Source organism: Epargyreus clarus, unplaced genomic scaffold (genome assembly GCF_041222505.1).
Source record: "Epargyreus clarus isolate Ecla_fem2 unplaced genomic scaffold, WU_Ecla_fem_2.2 ptg000034l, whole genome shotgun sequence".
Lineage (NCBI taxonomy): Eukaryota > Metazoa > Arthropoda > Insecta > Lepidoptera > Hesperiidae > Epargyreus > Epargyreus clarus.
In genome coordinates this window covers 8,761,728-8,779,912 of record NW_027332239.1, presented here as the reverse complement: position 1 = coordinate 8,779,912, position 18,185 = coordinate 8,761,728, and the positions used below count along the sequence as shown (strand labels likewise).

The 18,185-nt window shown below is 34.2% G+C and overlaps 3 protein-coding genes across 3 annotated transcripts; 2 read left to right on the top strand and 1 right to left on the bottom strand.

Annotated features, from left to right (window-relative positions):
* Positions 1-7,229: 7,229 nt before the first annotated feature.
* Positions 7,230-9,370, top strand: UK114 (reactive intermediate imine deaminase A homolog UK114). The gene is made up of 3 exons (XM_073091282.1): positions 7,230-7,510; positions 8,287-8,513; positions 9,069-9,370. The coding sequence occupies exons 1-3, from the start codon at positions 7,368-7,370 to the stop codon at positions 9,209-9,211; spliced, it is 513 nt and encodes a 170-aa protein (XP_072947383.1). The 5' UTR covers positions 7,230-7,367; the 3' UTR covers positions 9,212-9,370.
* A 110-nt stretch (positions 9,371-9,480) lies between these two features.
* LOC140755925 (uncharacterized) lies at positions 9,481-14,179 on the top strand. Its single transcript, XM_073091281.1, has 4 exons — positions 9,481-10,352; positions 11,264-11,467; positions 12,965-13,211; positions 14,010-14,179. Exons 1-4 carry the CDS (start codon positions 10,298-10,300, stop codon positions 14,164-14,166), a joined length of 663 nt encoding a protein of 220 aa, XP_072947382.1. The 5' UTR covers positions 9,481-10,297; the 3' UTR covers positions 14,167-14,179.
* Positions 14,180-15,828: 1,649 nt separating this feature from the next.
* Rexo5 (RNA exonuclease 5) lies at positions 15,829-18,122 on the bottom strand. Its single transcript, XM_073091279.1, has 2 exons — positions 17,879-18,122; positions 15,829-17,502 (listed from the first exon to the last, which is right to left on the bottom strand). The coding sequence occupies exons 1-2, from the start codon at positions 17,940-17,942 to the stop codon at positions 15,869-15,871; spliced, it is 1,698 nt and encodes a 565-aa protein (XP_072947380.1). The 5' UTR covers positions 17,943-18,122; the 3' UTR covers positions 15,829-15,868.
* Positions 18,123-18,185: the final 63 nt, after the last annotated feature.

Here is an 18,185-nt window from a genome sequence, read left to right as displayed (position 1 = left end):
CTCGGCCAACCGATTAGCACGGACTAAATCATTTTTTTAATAATAATTATAATGAATACACATGGAAATGTTATCGTCGTTAATAAGAAGCTTGGATATTAACGATATCATATTTTTATAACGTTACATTAAAGTAATAAGTGACTCATTTGATACTACAGTTTAAAAACAGATGCGGGTAGGTGAAGTGGGGACGACACCTTAGCGGCGCTCGAATTAACAGAGAGCGACATTCTGGTCGGAGACTTCAGCAAGAGCAGTCGAATAACGAAGACACTTGTGTAGTTATAATACTTCTAATCACTAGTGTGAACTTACTTACGTATAATTGTTATATCGTTACTCTGTACCGTTTATGTGACTATATTATTACATGATTACATGACTTCAAGACCTTCAAGACCTTCAAGATGACTTTGATTTCATCAGAAGTGTACAAGAACAGAACCAGCTCACAATCATGGACGGCGATTCGTAAGTACGAACATACCTGACACAGGAATAAAAACCGTGAGTTAAAACATTATTTTGTCATATGTGAATTCATCTTGGTAGAATAAGTAAAAATGGGGGTAGATAAATGTCGTTGATGTAAGGGCAAACTCATTTGAATTAAGAAAATGGATAGATTGAGACTAGTAATTCAATGAAATGTTAATACCCTCTGAAAATGATATACTTAAATTTTGTGAACAAACTTTACTCTTATCAAATTACTTGTTAACATTGTAAACTGAGGTGTTTACTTCAAAATAAGTGCATTTTCTGTGAAGAAGTGTCTAAAAGTAATTTTGCAAGGCAGTTCTTGTGGTAAATCTGTCCATTTGGTTAAAGTCTGTGGTGTAAAAAGTAAATCCTAATTGTTCTAAAGTTACACCTACTTTGAAATATATAGAAATACACGTACTTATGAAAATATTTTATGGATCTTTAATCTTAAATGTCAGGCTTTATAGATATGGGAACCTAATGGTTGTTAATATAGGCTAATGTACGCCAGAAATTGCATACATGTTAGATTTGAATTTATTTTTGATAACTTTTAATGTTTCAAACTGAGTTTACGTATATGCGTTTGTTATTATTGTATGGAAGGGACTATGCGGTAGCAACAAACGCAGTTACAAAGTACAGTATACCTACTTGATATAAGTGACACGTTTATTAAGTTGCAAAATTTTGATTATTCATAATTGTACAGAAATGTATAATATCTACGTGGTACATATTTAACTGCCTGCAAATAAGTATCACGACCACGGTATTGAGTGGCTGAGTGGACCCACGAGGGAAATGGTAAATGAGTTTAAGGTTTATTGTTTTTTTTTGGATATTAATTGACTATATTTAAAAATAAACTTGCATTCACATCTACATTGTTCACATTTTCATTTTATAAATCAATGAAAGTTTCCTTTTGATTTCATATACTTGATACGTAATTGTTATGAAAGAAGCATACGTACGTTGCCAAATTTAGCTTTCCATCAATTCTAGGCGAACTCACGCAGTACTGTGTACTACTGTGTTTTGACTCCCATAAAGTATAAATGCACATTAGTTAATGATCTATAAGAAAACTGAGAAACTAATGCGCAGCGGTCTTTGGAATATTATATATAAAAAAACAATCTCCCATTTTACTTCTGACTGACTCACTTATACAGAATATTAAATGTCTGTTTTAAATTTATGCAACGTTTCGTTTTGTTTTAATATTTCTTTACATCTCGTAATTTTAAACCTTTGAATTTGAATTTGAATTTGACACTTTACACGTCCTTTTGGTTTGAAAATTGGGCACTATCAAATACTGGTAAATGAAGTTTGTACCTTAAACGTTGAGACGCTTAGACTATCGATATTATCAATTATGTGAGCCACTTACGAAATGATAAACGGGATCCACTTTGTATGGGATTGAGAATAAATTATTTTAAGTAAAATAATAATAATAATAAATTGATGCTTTTATAACTTGAGCTTAGTTCTATTTACAATTTACAGCAAACAAGTTACAGCAATTAAGTTATTATACGTATTAAGTGAGAAACGGTCACTGAAGCCTACATAAATTTAGATAGTCTTTTGTATACCTACCATATTTAAAATGAGTCTTGCCTGCGACTTTGTTCATGTGGATTCAGAATATAATTTGAATTGCATTTTTAAAACGAGTCTTGCCTGCGACTTTGTTCATGTGGATTCAAAATATAATTTGAATTATACAATGCCCTCTGTCAAGATCACGGAGCACGTTGGTAATGTGGAATTCTCCATTACCTGGACATCAACTTCGTAGTTTTGGTTTTAATGCATTTTCAAACATACAAACCGACAGACAAAAATTTTTATTTTTGAAATATATTCGATGTAAACACGTAAAGATTTCATTCTTATTATATGTATATCATAGCCAAATGAATAATAATGTTGTTTAATAATGTAATCAAATAAAAGCATAGGTACATTTCGATGGGATTTTCTTATACAATAATTTACTTTTCATATAAATTTCATACGGTTCACAATTGCGTCATGTCTAGGTTTTCTCTATAGAAACATCGAGCGTCTTCTTGAGAGTGTTGGTTGTAAATGATACATATTATATTAATATAATCTATACTGATATTACGCACTAATATAATTTTTATTACAAACTATATAAAAGTCAGGTGAAGCCGAGGCGTTTGAAATATATATAATCAATATGAATTGTTCGGTAATAAGGTGTATCATACGATAGTTTGACTAACTGTTTGTTTGGCTGGCTGGTATAAAATCATGATCAACTTTAATAGACCTTTTTCAGGTCATAGAAATTTTAGGTTGTGATTGATAAGGAGCCACATGTTATGTAAAACAGTTATAGTTTTAAATCTGACTATAGTGATGAGACAAAATTAGAATTGGACAAGATTATTAAAATCATGTCATGGCATAAGTATTTCAAAATTTTTAAATACATCTGACCGTTCAAAGTAGGTAAAAATCGAATTCAAATATTCCGTTACATATATACAGGTCAAGTTAATAAAAGCGTGGCAAAAATAAAAGCGTGTTTAAAAAAATCTTTTATCAGTTGTAGACACAAATAAGTATAGTTAAATAATGGCCGGTTTCTGAAGTAATTTTTCTTGGTAGGTAGTTTACGAGTATGTATTCAATAACACTATCCGTTTGATAACTACCTACGAGGCTTCCGAGGAACTCAATGTAAGACAAGGTCTGTTTAAACTCCGTTTAGATTAACGGACCATTTTTAGATGTTTAGATTAACGGACCATTTTGTTTATAATTTCCATAACATTATTTGATTTTTTTTTAAACAACGACGTTTTGCGTAATGTCTAGCAAATCTTCCTTAGTATAATGCATAACTTTTACAGTAAAATAGCCCAAACTATAACTTTTTTATGGGAATCTTAATTTAAAACTTTTGGTGAAATAAAAAAAAAATAAAAAAAAAGTTAAGTAGTTAAGCTTATTACACAATTGACAAGTATGTCGCTGACGTGAACGCATGGGTCCTTTGCTTTATTAATTAAATTTTGAAATTCATGTAATAGTATGTATTATTATAACTGAATATAAATTCAATTTAATGTACCTAATGAAATTTATTTCTGACTTTCAAAAGTGGGTTATATGGCCCTACTTTGAAAGAAATAATTTGAATTTGTGATAAATAACGTAAAAAATTGGGTTCATACAACTTATCACGTGTTATATTGTGTGAAATTCATGGTTTGTTTACCATTATTTAGTCTTTAACTTTGATATCATTCATTTCAAATATTCACGATATATTATTACCTATTTTGATACTGCTTCATCAGTTGATAAAAGACGTACGTTGAAAGGCAACTATCTGTATAAAATAACATTGTAATAATTAAAAGAAGTAGTAATAAAATAATGTTATAATAGTATTTTGAGTCGCACAGATTCATTTAGTTGCCAACTATAGATCTATCTATCTATTAGTATAACAGTTATTGAACAGGTTGTTGAACATTCCGAAATGGACTAATAAGATAAACGTCGTTATTCTGATGCGTAACCTTATCGAATCAATAGTTGTTGGAGATTTAACTATTGGACTTAGAATCCAGGCATAAGTAAAGTGGGCAGCTAGATGTTGTCATTACTGTAGGTGTAGGAAACTTTGTGGTTTGATTTTTATTTATCTGGAGTTAAGATGGATTAGTGCAGATGCCTCGAGCAGTGTGATGTTCGCGGGTGTCTCTTGGTGATGCATATGGTTGGGTTGACCCAAGGCATCGAGTACCTTGAACACATTAAGTGAATATTGCATTTTTAGAGTAAATTTGAGTTGAGCACTGGCCGAATGTTATCGTAAACAAGGTATAAAAACTGCGGTGATACATGACTAGAGTGATCCTATATGAACATTGCCTAGTTATAACCGTGTTTTTTATTATTTAACAATGGTCTAATGCATTCGCTTCAATACCTGTCGCGCATATGACATTTATGTAAAGAGTCCTTATGAACTATGCCTGCAACAGAAATCCGTGGTGAACACTGTTGGGGCAGATTTATAACCTAGGTAATACACAACTAGTGTGATTCTATATGAACATCACCTAGTTTAAGCCTTGGTTCGGATCAACAGTTCGGGCCTTTTACATGCGAGTCGGTATTGCAAGAAAATGCGTATAGTTTAAGCCATGTTTTTGATAAACAGTTCGGGCCTCTTACGTGCGAGTCGGTATTACAAGAAAATGTGTAACTCTTCTGGACTTAGGCATTAAACAACTGGTTTTCTTTTGCAGCTCTTGCATCAGACCATACACGATCGAGGACGAACGTGTGAGCAGGACGGCCGAATGTTATCGTCGTTAATAAGAAGCTTGGATATTAACGATATCATATTTTTATAACGTTACATTAAAGTAATAAGTGACTCATTTGATACTACAGTTTAAAAACAGATGCGGGTAGGTGAAGTGGGGACGACACCTTAGCGGCGCTCGAATTAACAGAGAGCGACATTCTGGTCGGAGACTTCAGCAAGAGCAGTCGAATAACGAAGACACTTGTGTAGTTATAATACTTCTAATCACTAGTGTGAACTTACTTACGTATAATTGTTATATCGTTACTCTGTACCGTTTATGTGACTATATTATTACATGATTACATGACTTCAAGACCTTCAAGACCTTCAAGATGACTTTGATTTCAGAAAATTACTTAAAAATCTTAATCTGAGCTTAATCTTTAAATATCCTTCAGATTCTATTTGACTTAATCAGATCAACCCCAAATTTGACAACTGGCTCAGTGATATTTGTGTAAAAATGTAAATAAATAAAGACAGATGATAACATTAAAAAACGTGTTACAAACTAATTAATTTTCCGCGTTAACATTGCCATTAATGTTACCAGGTACTGCCTAAAAAGTTCTCTTAGGCCAAAACTGTTGGGGGTATATTTGGCGGGCCTAACAGCCGATACTAGTACTTTAAGTAAGTTATTTGAGATACAAGATACTTTTTGAGATATAAGCGGTTTCTGAAATACTCACAGACTTTTGAAATGCTATAAAATACGTATATTCTAAATATATAGATACCTATACCAGAAAACATAATAATAATGTAAGTAACACCACCATATCAAGAACGATAAGACAGGTTTTCATAGAAATTATGAAAATCGGTTGGTTGGTTTATCGTCTCCGCCCAAAATAGCTCAATAACTATGAAAAATTAAAGGATAAATACAGGTTTCCTCCGTGGCCCATTGCACGTAACGTGCTCAAGTGCATGCAACCCATTTTTTTGCAATCCATCACAGTCTATTTTTGTCCATTCCCTCGCCTGCGAAGGAAAAATTTAGTAGCTATATAAGTATATCACAAAAGGCTTCAACGAATATATTTAACAGGTGTGCACTACCCTTAGTATGACTTTTTACGTTTGATTGAAAACGGTCACCGCTTACGTTTTCGCTCAAACAACGCCGTCATGAACAGCATAGTTAAGTGCAAGGGCGTCGCCAATTTTTCAATAAAATTGTTTATAATTATTAGGGTAAATTTAATTATTGGTGTATTAGTGTAAGGAAGACTTCATTTGGGTTGACACTTTTTCATTGGTAGGCATTTGGTAGGTATAATTTTTGAAGTATTTTTTTCTAGACGCGCATGCAGACCACCTTTTTTTTTTTTGAGGGGGAACCTTCAAAACGTACCCGACGACGTGGGAGCGACGCCGGGTTATGTGTTTTTACCGCACTAAAACCCCCCCGGTGACCGTCCTCAACGCTTGTTGGAGAACTCCGGGATCTCCAACGGAATACAGCCGGAGCCCTCCAAGCGCGATGCCTAACGGGCTCTACCCTGGGGGAGCAGTTTTCGCTCCTCCCACACCATGTAGTGTTTACGACGGTATGCGACCACACATACCGCCGTCCTTCCCGGGGTCGCTTGCTGGACGGTTCGATCTCCCACTCTTGCCGCCCGCAATCCCGTAAGCCCCCTTTTAGTCGCCTCATTCGACAGGCAGGGGATACCGTAGCCCTATTCTAGTCCCGGAACTACAGGGACAGTATGCAGACCACCTAACGGTAAGTGGCTACTGCCGCTCATGGACATCTGTAACCAACCACAGATAGGATTAGATTTCTACCTGAGGTCGGCCGCAGATGCGCCGCTACCTTCAAACTAAAACACAGCCGCGGTTAACATCACGGTTATTAGGTAGAAATAGATGAGGCGATGGTGCCGCCGGAGTCGAACTATAAAGGGTTCTACCACCTACAAAAATTGATTCATATTGCATTCTTACATTATTTATTACTTTATTAGAGTTAGCATAGATCGTGAAATCGACGCGGAAGCCCTGATAAAAATATTACGTAATTAGTAAAAGATAATACTTAGTATTTACAAATCGTATTATGAATTGAAAGTATCTTATAATAATCTAAATTACAAAATTGCAATTAATTTGGTATACTAACCATGATATAACAGATTCTATTACATGAAAATATCCACATCTCTGCGTTTCGACAATGTTAAAAGTGTTCCACTGTAGAAGTTATGATTGTAAATAATGTAAATACTTATTTATTAGTGTCAATTATTGTAGATAGTTACCTACAAGACATAATTGTTAAAACACATCTGGCACGAATTGTACTTATTGATTTTAAAGATTGACAAAATTATAACTGGTGATTTGTCATCAAAATGAAATATGTCTACATAACAGTTGTAATCGCAACGCCATTGACATTAAAACAATAATAATTACAAAAATATAATGATATCATCTGTGTATAGAGCGATTATGAACTATTGACCCGCGCCCGTATAATAAATTTGAAATAATGAGTTCAGACGAGCAGCCGGCGAGACCCAAACTAGACGTGTTAGCAAAAGTAAATATGGCACAAACCGCTCCATCGAAGCACACAGTGACCAAGACTATCGTCACGTCACCACATATTTACAAACCAGTTGGACCCTACAGGTTTGTATACTGAGTAAATTAATTTAAATACTCTAGCTAACCTTTATGTTGTTCCTAATTAACTAAAAAGGTTTCCAGTTGGACGGTGACGTCCTCTCCCTTTTACTGTGTACATTTTTTTGCTTTTAACACATTAATTATTGCTGATTTTAACTTTCATTACGTATCAAATACGTGCTGAATTTAACTTAAGTAAGACTATAAATAACATGAGACTAATGCGACAAGTAGGTAGGTATACGACGTCATTCGAACGAAGTCGTTATTTTCTGCGTGTTTTTTGTGTAACATTAAATGGTTTTAGTAAGTTTTTACTACATTTCCTTAAAGGAGGAGGTTATAAATATTCGTAAAGTACTTATGTATATTAATAGATTCTTATGCATACAATTACGTAGCAGTGACAAAGGGAAAAGTCTTATCACGTTTTTTACAGGGTCTTATCTTGGCATATTTGTATAATATATCAATTATCATTAATAATAATCGATCGCATTTATCTTATTATAACGTATCATGGTGAATATAATTACGGAATGTAGGCCACAGTCTTTATAGGCCACCTTTGAAAACTTTTTTAAGGGGATTTATCAGATGCAGGTTCTTTCACGATGTTAATTAATCACTAAATAAATTATCACCGTTTAGATGATAAGAGCCTATTTAAGAGGTTTGAGGCCTATTTAAGAGGCCCAATTTCGATCACTAGGCTTTCACGGCTTTTTTCTACATTTACGTATCGTTACACTAAATTTAATTCGGTATTATTATTTCAGTCAAGCGATTCTAGCAGGCCAAACTCTATACGTCTCAGGAGTATTGGGGTTGGACCCAAAAGCGCAGTTGGTGTGCGGAGGAGCGGAAGCGCAAACGCGACAGGCTTTGGATAACCTCAAGCACGTCCTCGAAGCTGGTGGTTCGTCTCTCGAAGCTGTTGTCAAAACTACTATCTTATTGCAGAATATGGATGACTTTCAAGTAGTTAATCAAGTTTATGCCCAATGTAAGTATTTAAGTAACATTTAAAGTAGACACAAATATGTAGGTATATTTATTTATTACACTATATGTCATAGTTAGTTTAGGTTAGGTTAGGTTAGTGCTGCTTTTTATAGGAATCGGTAAGCGAATATGTATAGTCTGTATTGCAAAGCAGAGTTTACATAATAAAAATTATAAGAGAAGCAATCTCTTTCGTCTAAGCGTTAACAAGATTTGTATAATCGACATTAGGTGTTGTATTTGGAATTCATTATTTAAGATCATTCCGTAACCACTTGCAGCGAGCTTTCTGTAATGCAAATGCATTACGACGCATGCATTACATTATAACGAAAATAATATTTGTATGTACGTTATTTTATGTTTCTACTTTGATCTTATGACTGTTATATGTATGTGGAAACACTTAAATGGATAGGATATTATCACGGCTAACTTCCATACTTGGGAAGCGACCAACGTAGTCCCCAGCTTGGGCACTCATCTGTGAACGGCTTCGGGTAGACCTTTATTCTATGGGGAGCTGATTATAAATGTACATACTTATTAATTCCAGATTTTCCAAAAGACTGCCCGGCGCGTGCCACATACCAAGTAGCAAAGTTGCCTCTCGGTGCCGCTGTGGAAATAGAGGCTGTAGCGCTGAGCGGGGACCTCGTTGTGGCGGAGGCGGGTCCTTGCCCTTGTGCACGCATTTAACGCCCAAGTAACTACCACCGACTTTGATTTATGGAGAACTTTCGCGGCGACAAATTTACCTCACAATTACAATGTTTAGTCCGCAATAATATATCGTTGTTTAGTTAATGAATTTTACGATACTGTTAAAATTATTGTTGTATTAAATGTTAAACTAGATGTTACATGTTTCTTATTTACTCCTTTAAGTGTTAATTCAAACTTATTATTTTTTTTAATTTGTGTGTAATTTCCATTCAAATTAAAACTCTGTAATTTCGTTTTCAAGAGCTTAAAAAGTTTGAAGGCAGGAACGTGGACCATCTCCTAAATCGAATCCCTTAGTTGTATTCTAACTTATACCAACTGAAAGAGAGATAGAGTAGTTAAGCTAAATATCACTTTATACCTATTTTAGAGGACTGAATAATTTGAACGGTCAATTAATATTAGAATTGCGTATATTTAGATGTTTTTGCACCACGTACACAGAACACTTACTCGTCTAGGTACTCCTAATAGGAGGTAGGTACATTTTAACATTACAGAAAAAAATAATTCAAATATAGTATCTTCCTTTTTGGAAGTCGGTATAATGTCCACATAATTAACTAAAAGTAATTTTAACTTTATAAGTAAAAAGTTAACGTAAGTACCTACTTAATTGCTCGGTCATAATTACTTTGTTTGAACTTTAAAGCTTACTTAGCTAAACATTATTTAACTGGCAGCCTTAACCTTGAGTCGACGCATTTGCTATTTTTGCTGGGTTTTGCATAATTATCGTTCCCCATTATAAATGTTTCACGTCCACAAAAAGAATTTATGCAAAGCAGCGTTCATGAAAAGAAAATCCTTCTAACTAAAGAGTACCTAATTGCGTCAAAGTGGAGGAATGCTTTACACGGGCTTCATTTGAAAAACGCGACGGGGGTGCGAGGTCAGTCGAGTGGGCTACCTCCTCCCATAATAAGTGTGTACGATACGATCTCTTGAGACGGTAAACGCGCAGTCGGCTAGTCGGCGTTGTTGTTACCGGCTGCCCTGCTGGTCTGGGACAGCTCGCTCCAAGTCACTTCACGCATGGACCTAGTCTGACCTTGCAACATGGGCTGCACGAGCAGCGCTCCAAACATGGCTGAATCACCAACAAGCACAACAGGTACGAACGTGAAAAAATATTTAAAGCATAAAAAGTAGGTATACTATTCTATTTTCAGCTAACGAATTAGGTATACGGACCGGAATTCGTTTCATCTGCGGAATTAGGTTTAGCTAATAGGCGTGCTTTAGTGTTATATAGCCTTCGCAAAACAATGTTGGTCTGTGGATAGCTGGGTAAGGAATTTACGGTTAATCTTAGAGGCTTATATTAAATTACGTGACGAATTATCTAACGTCGTGTACAACATTTTTAGAACTATTTTACAATTTATTCGTTTTTGTCAAGTAAATGTTGACCTTAATGTTAATGAACTATCTATGTTAAATATCTACACTGCATAATAATATACACGGTACATATAGTTACCATATAGCTACAATATAATATGGGTATATGGAAAATTGTTCTAAACTTTAAGATATTAATAAAATTTCTTATCGGTTCTCTGTGAAGAGAGACTGTTGGTAATTACTTTACTTGTAAGCCAAGCAAGGCCTTCAACGTCGGCAAGATTGATTGAGGATACTATCATGAAAAAATATTAAACTCCCTCGAGTTTCTTATAGGCAGATTAATGCGTAATTTTCTGATTAACCAGAGAAAAATACATGGGATTGAGATGTATGGGACACGAATAGGTATATTTTTTAATCTCTTTTTATAAATACTTAAACCTAGCGATAAGGCAGACGGGTAACGACGAAAAGTAGCTAACGTCGCCTATGCACATATGCACTCCACTACAGGAACACTACAGGAGAAGCGTTATTGTGCTCGGGAGGTATTCCACATCAACAGGAGGAAGTTCACTCCACATCTTCTCCGTTCGTAGCAAAAACAACTGTGTATCGGAATGGAATTTGACAGACTTTTTATTAGATGATAGATTAATATAACATTATTTTCAGACGGTGTGGTCGCTAACCTACAATCATCTGAAGATTCGAGAGAACGAATTAAAGGAACTGAAAATATTTACTCCAATGGCCACAGCGAGTTAGAACAGACACAAGTGCTTCCTGAATGCGAAATTAGAAATAATCAAACACACTTAGATAGAAATAATAGTCCTCCCGCTACTGATAAAATTGAGTCTGATGTGGATACTGCAGGTATTTATTTACATTTAAAAGCATCTAATTTATTACATTGTGTGTCTCGACAATAGTAAATGTATGGCTTTTTTCCATTTTCTCCAAAGTTCTGATTATGCACGTTCATTTATTCCTATGTGCAATACTGCCTTCGGTGTTTACACTTTTGTTTGTATGCAATGGCTGGCATGTATCTACCAATGAGTTCGGTCACTTATTAAGAATCAAATCGAATAATTTTAATGTAACTATGTAACGATATCAAAAATGAAACGGTCGACATAAAAATATGTAGAAAGGTGCTCATTCATTTATTATGGGACTGATTTAAAACACTCTACACCATTTTTATTATTTCGCAAAGTGGAAGCAATAAAAATTTCGCCATACATTTATGAGAATATCATATAATGTCGAAATTTTACAACAATCTCGGCTAGTTTTATTAAGCGCTTCAACTTTAAGAAACATCAAAAAGGCAGTCATTTTGACAATGCTCTTAAATTAATAATTAATTAAGACAATCCTTACTAGTTCCTTATTCCTTACTAATATTATAAATCCGAAAGTAACTCTGTCTGTCTGTCTGTCTGGTTGTCTCTTCTTCACGCCTAAACCACTGAACCGATTTTAATGAAACTTTGTACAAAGATAGTCTTAGACCCGAGAAAGGACATAAGATAGTTTTTATCCCGGAAATCTCACGAGAACTAGGGATGGCGATCTAAGATCGATTAATCGGAGAATCGATCTTTTGGACCAAAAAACTATTATTTTTATCGATATTGGTAAAGATTGAATCGTAAACTATGAATTTGATAAAGTGATGATCTTTAGCAAAGTTATTGTCCACGAAGGTTCCAGAGTTGGTACGACCAATTTTCGCCAGATGGTGCCACTGTCGTTCCAATGAAGGTACGAATTTTCAGTTTTATGTATGTTAGTATGTCATATTATTTTCTTTTAAACGCGGGCGATGCCGCGGGCAAAAACTAGTGATTCTATAAATATACCTACTTATGGGATATTAAAGAATTTCGACCACAGACCTTTGGGTACAAAACAAATACAGGTCTCTGATCTCGACACATGTCGTGACCGTTTCATTGTGGTTATTGTTGCGTGTTTCAAACCTTTCAAGTCAGTATCTGCCGTATATAGAAATGTGTTGTTTACATATACCATTTTTTACTAATTTTATATTATATTTCATATTCTTAAGTTGCACCCAACATTTAAACCACGTATAAGCACTTTTGTCGTCTATTAGGTCACCGTTTTATCTGGAATAACCACGGCACTTGAAAGGCGGAAGATATTTTATATCAGCAATTATGGTGTTCTTTAAACCGTAAGTCAGTTTTACTTGGGAATATTAAAAAAAAGTATTTTTAATAAGATTATTACACATTTTACATATATAATGAAGTCTATTAAATCAATTTGAACGTAATGTTAACCTTTAGATCAACATTTCAAAAAGCTATAGATACATAATCAATTAAACATTTTCAGACAATCAACATACCGCTCCTACGGCCGAAAATGATCATACGGTTCACTTAGCGGCATCTAATAAATCTGAGGAAAGTTTTATATCTCTAAAAGAAGTTGTAGATAAAATGATATCAGATAATACCGGTGAAGATATCCAGATGACAAGTCTTGTAGAAGAAACGAAAAATGTAGATCTAGATAGACAAATTGACGAAATTGTTAAAGAATCAAGTGGTACTGATGGTGTTGATGAAATTGAAACTAAGTAAGTGTCAATGTACTTAATATCTACTTTCTATGATAATAAAGTAATAAACATCCGTTGATGGCATAAGTGAAGTCCGGGTTAGAATCTTCAAGCCACGTCTGATATTTCAATAAATAAGGCATAATGATCAATGCTCATTACAAGAACTTTCAAAACTTCACAATTACACCATCTCGGATTGATTGTCGTTTCGTATTTTTGTAACATACTAATCGTTAATAAATCATGTAGGTATATGACACGGTTTTACCCGTCTTCGATCTATTGTATAGTCGAATGCTTTTGCCATTGAACTATTTTGTGTCTGGAACCCAAGTTCATTATATGGCATCGTTGCCAATGTGGCGCATAGGTATCTCGACATTTTGGGACCTGGGACATTTTGGGACACCACCACCACCACCACGCTTTCCTGTCAGCGCAGTGCTGGACGCATATCGCCTCATGCCCCATCAATTACGTCATTCGTCGGTCTTAATCAGCGTGAAGGCTTATTTAGAATCAAAAAAATATTTCGAATGTGACTATGGCAAGCGGCCTGACTACATATTTGTGGCGTTTGGCGTGGAAACTTTGGGTATATAGGGTCCAGGCTGGCATATAATGAAGTTGAAGACATATTTATATTGTTTTCGTATATATATTTTGAGAGTATGTGTATATTTATGTATTTCTCATTCTTTGCCACGCCCTACCGCTCAAACGTCTTGACACAGGTCTGTGGTGTTATCGATTTTTAACATAACATATAAGGCGTCGTTGGATTCGTCTAAATTGTGAATCTCTCCATTACAGTGACGACACAGACAATGTCAAAGAATCAACAAGTCCCGCTCAATCGGAAGACAGCCGCGCTACACGTTGGGAGGCTTTGGCGGACATCGCAGCTGAACTGCCACCGTCTCTCGCTGTAGACCCTATTACGGGTCAGATTTACTCTCTTACTAAATAAATTATTTCATTACCTAATGTATTTTTATTGAAAAAAAAAAAACAATTATGATCCATACTCTATAGAAGATAAAATAAGAATTGGCTGTTACAGATAGACAGCTAATAAATAATTTCTGTTTGTTCAACTCTATAAATATATATATATATATATATTTGAGGAAATACAAACACATATAAATTATATTAACACATATTACAAGGTAGTCTTTGCTGTAAGCAATGGGAGGAACTTTAAGGATCCAAACCTCCTTCCCCAAAATCATAATCAAGTAACTGCGATGATCAGTAACGTGACCACGGCGGAGAGTTTTTGATATTCAAATCCCCTCATAAACATATTATTAGATATCTATTCAAATTATTTTATTATTAGTATTATTTTAAATTAATTATTTTGTGTTATTTTCATCATGTGTTATTTTTATAATATTAAGTTCTTATATATAGAATCACTGGCAGGTAGATACGATTTCATGAGTTGGCATAAAAAAGAAAAGCAACGGTTATGACGTTTGAGTTGTATTTTGCGCGGGAAAAATAAAATGTAAATTGGTTCAAGAAATAATTTTATTCTTTCAATACATTGCAGATGAGACTTATGTGAGTATAAAATACATATAAGTACTATTCAAATATAAAAAGCTGTTGGTTAATACTATACACACATTACATTAGTAAATATTTATGCCATTATCCCTAGGAAGACATTTCATGTGAATATATTCTTAATAAAGATAAAGGTAAATCCAGCCAGCTGATAAAGGTCACCTTGATCTATTGCTATCGTGTAAGAGGTACTTAGTATGCTAACCAGCAATTTCGGTGTAATACAAAAGGCCCAGGTTATCGTCGCCCTGGCTAAAGTTCAATGGCCGTTTTGTTGCGAAGAGTGTATCGCCCGATAATCGTTTGAGAATGCCAATAACTTTGAAAGACTTAATTTATGAAAGTACTGAAACGATTAATAATATTTTACACATACCAAGCTTCAAGATATAGGTATTTTATTGCAGCAAATACTTCTTAGGTGTAGTCCGCGTACTACTGCCAGTCCGCATAGAAATGAACCGCGTCGCGTCACCATAGGAAATTGTATGACTACTAATCTATGGACTACACCTGCTCGCAAAAACTTCAGAGCGGACGAGCAGTATGGCGATAACTATACTCTAAACACTATCATACATACATACACTATGAAAATAAGTACTTATATAACGTAAAATTTAAGAAAAGTAAGACATTAAGTTAATAATTTTAATAGTAAATTCCAAATCGTCGCGAAAGTAGACGCATGAAGACTGTAGCAATGTCTATGATTTTTAGAAATTTTGTTTACTTATTAGTTTTTGTTTGAAATCGCGTCACGTATATATTACCAAATATATTACAGTGGATTAATATATTCATAGTACGTGTCTTGGTCTTATTATAACATTTAGTCTTAGTTTCATTCAAATTGATCTATCAAAAGTTATTACAATTAAAAGAAAATTATCTTACATTGCATTATGTGTATGCGGAGCAGAGAATTTCAGTTTATTGGTGTGCTCTGTGAGCTTGATAGATGACGTTGACTGTAGTTATTCTGTTACAATAGCACACATTTTAAGGGTAATCTAGACATAAACCCAGATTTTTTAGAAAATTAAATACACAATTAAATTAAAATCATTTACTAAAGAAATATAATGCTTATACTATAATGGGCTTTTCACATTCATCATTGCTACACCATTATCATTTTCTGTCCCACCAAACAACACAACACATAAGGAAGATTCTTTCAGACTGTCCCATAGTGTTTTAACCCATTCATCTATAGTTTGAATATGTTTATGATCATTTTCACCATTCACTTCAATTTTTAAATGTGCCATTACAAAATTGTATTCCTTTACAGCATCTTTTGCATTTAAAATCACCTCATCAGCACTATCAACAGTGCTTAATTTTACTTTCTTTGATTTTAATTTTTTTAATTGTGAACATAAACTCTCTTTGGCTTGACTTAAGTAAGTATGGTAATCCCCTGTGATGTCATCGCAACCAATCACTAAAGAGGTTTTCTTTTGCTCAATAACATGATTAAATATTGACATTGCATATTCAGGCTTTGTTGCCATTTTTGCAATATTTTGCTTATATTTTTCTCTATTGGTATGCACTGCATCTCCAAATTCAATATTTTTACTGAGTTTCAGCTGAACTAGTTTCAATGCTGCTAGGGAATCTTCAACAGAACAGTGCCCATTTCTCCCATTTTGAATTTTTTCTTGCAAAAATTCCCTTGCAAGATTTTTAAGTTTAGGTTTATGAGTTCTTTCTCCCGTAAAGTTATAAATTAAACTAGTATCTATAACATAGGGATGCATCATTTTTAAGGCATGTAAATCAATATTTAAGGATTGTCCAACAAGGATAGCATCTGGGGGTAAAAGTTCTTTCAGATCATTTTGTACATCTTCTAGTCGTTTAGTAACATTTTTCAGTAAAGCCTTAGTTATACCTGAAAATTGTGTTAAATAGTCCGTAATGTCATTATAAGGTTTTACTAATGACTCATATATAGTTTCATGTTTCTCATTAACTAATGAAACACGTGTAAGTTCTGAACCAGCATTGGTCTTACACATTTCACAGTCTAAACCAAACATGGGTGATTTTGATGTAACCGGCTTATATTCATTTTTGGACATAACATAATCAGAATATGCATTTTTCAGTTTGCCTTTCAGCGGAACCGGATAGTTTTCTTCAATCAGTTGCCAAGCAGACAATATTAATTGTGTTCTTGGGAACTTATCTTCTGAATTCAGTTCTTTATTATCTGGCAAATCATCATTAATTGGAAATACAGCTTTCATCATTACCATTAAATCCTTTCGTACTTCAAGAGCTAAGTTCATACTGCCATACTTCTGAATAATAGACTCCTTTTCAGTTTCAGATAATGCAACCAATGCCAATTCTTTAACGAGGGAACCACCATATACTGAAGGTGTAAGGGTTTCTACAAAATCTTCAAATGTTTTGACAATAAACAGTGTTTCTTTTTGATACTTTTCCCACTGTTTAATAGATATGCCTTCTATAACTAATATGGTAGTTTGAGTAATATTATTGCATCTTTCTAGAACATACCAGCGTGGGGGTTGAGATACATTCAGATTACCTAATAACGAGTGCAGTAGTAGATGCTGTATGTCTGTGAGTAGCAGTGGTACTCTTTCATCTTTAGCTGTTGATAAAGAAGCAGCATCACCTGTAGTTTTTAAGCGGAATTTTGGTGTAGGCTTTTTCTTGGAAGCTTTCAGAGTTAATATGTTCAAATCTGGAAAAAAAATATAATTAAGTTAGAAGAAGAATCATCGAGGCTATATATTTTAATTTATTCAGTAACTGAAACCGAATGTACACTATAAGAATAACATTAAGTATATAGAAATGTCAAGGCAATTTACTTGTAACTACACAGGGGTGGAAGGTGAGTTTATAAATAGAATATGAATTTAAAACCTAACTTTATTTAAATGCTACCTACACGGCACAGAAATACTGCGATATGTTTACTAGTCCAAGTATGCAAAAAAGCTTTTCTACGTCTAGAGGTCAAGGGGAAAATGTGATCTATGAACACTTTATAAAACCTTCCGCTGTCATGCAGACTCTAAACATGTTTAATTATACACGATAAAGTAGATACAAACTTTCCGACTCATTGCATGCACGTCGCTTTTTGCTGCTGGGCTCTTCCGTTACAGTCACGTTCATTGTGTTTTATTACATTTACTCGCTGAATTTTAACTAAAATAAAATACTTCGACTCTGTTTCAGTGTTAAATCTGCAAATGAAATAAAAATAACCAAAATACAAATCGGCACGAGTAATAATCAGTACAAAATTACAGAATACATATCAGCATCAATCAATTAAACTTAAGTCAGCATCAGTGTCATAAGCTGTCATTGTCATCAGTCAGTGTGATCACAATGACAGCTTATGAGTATGACATG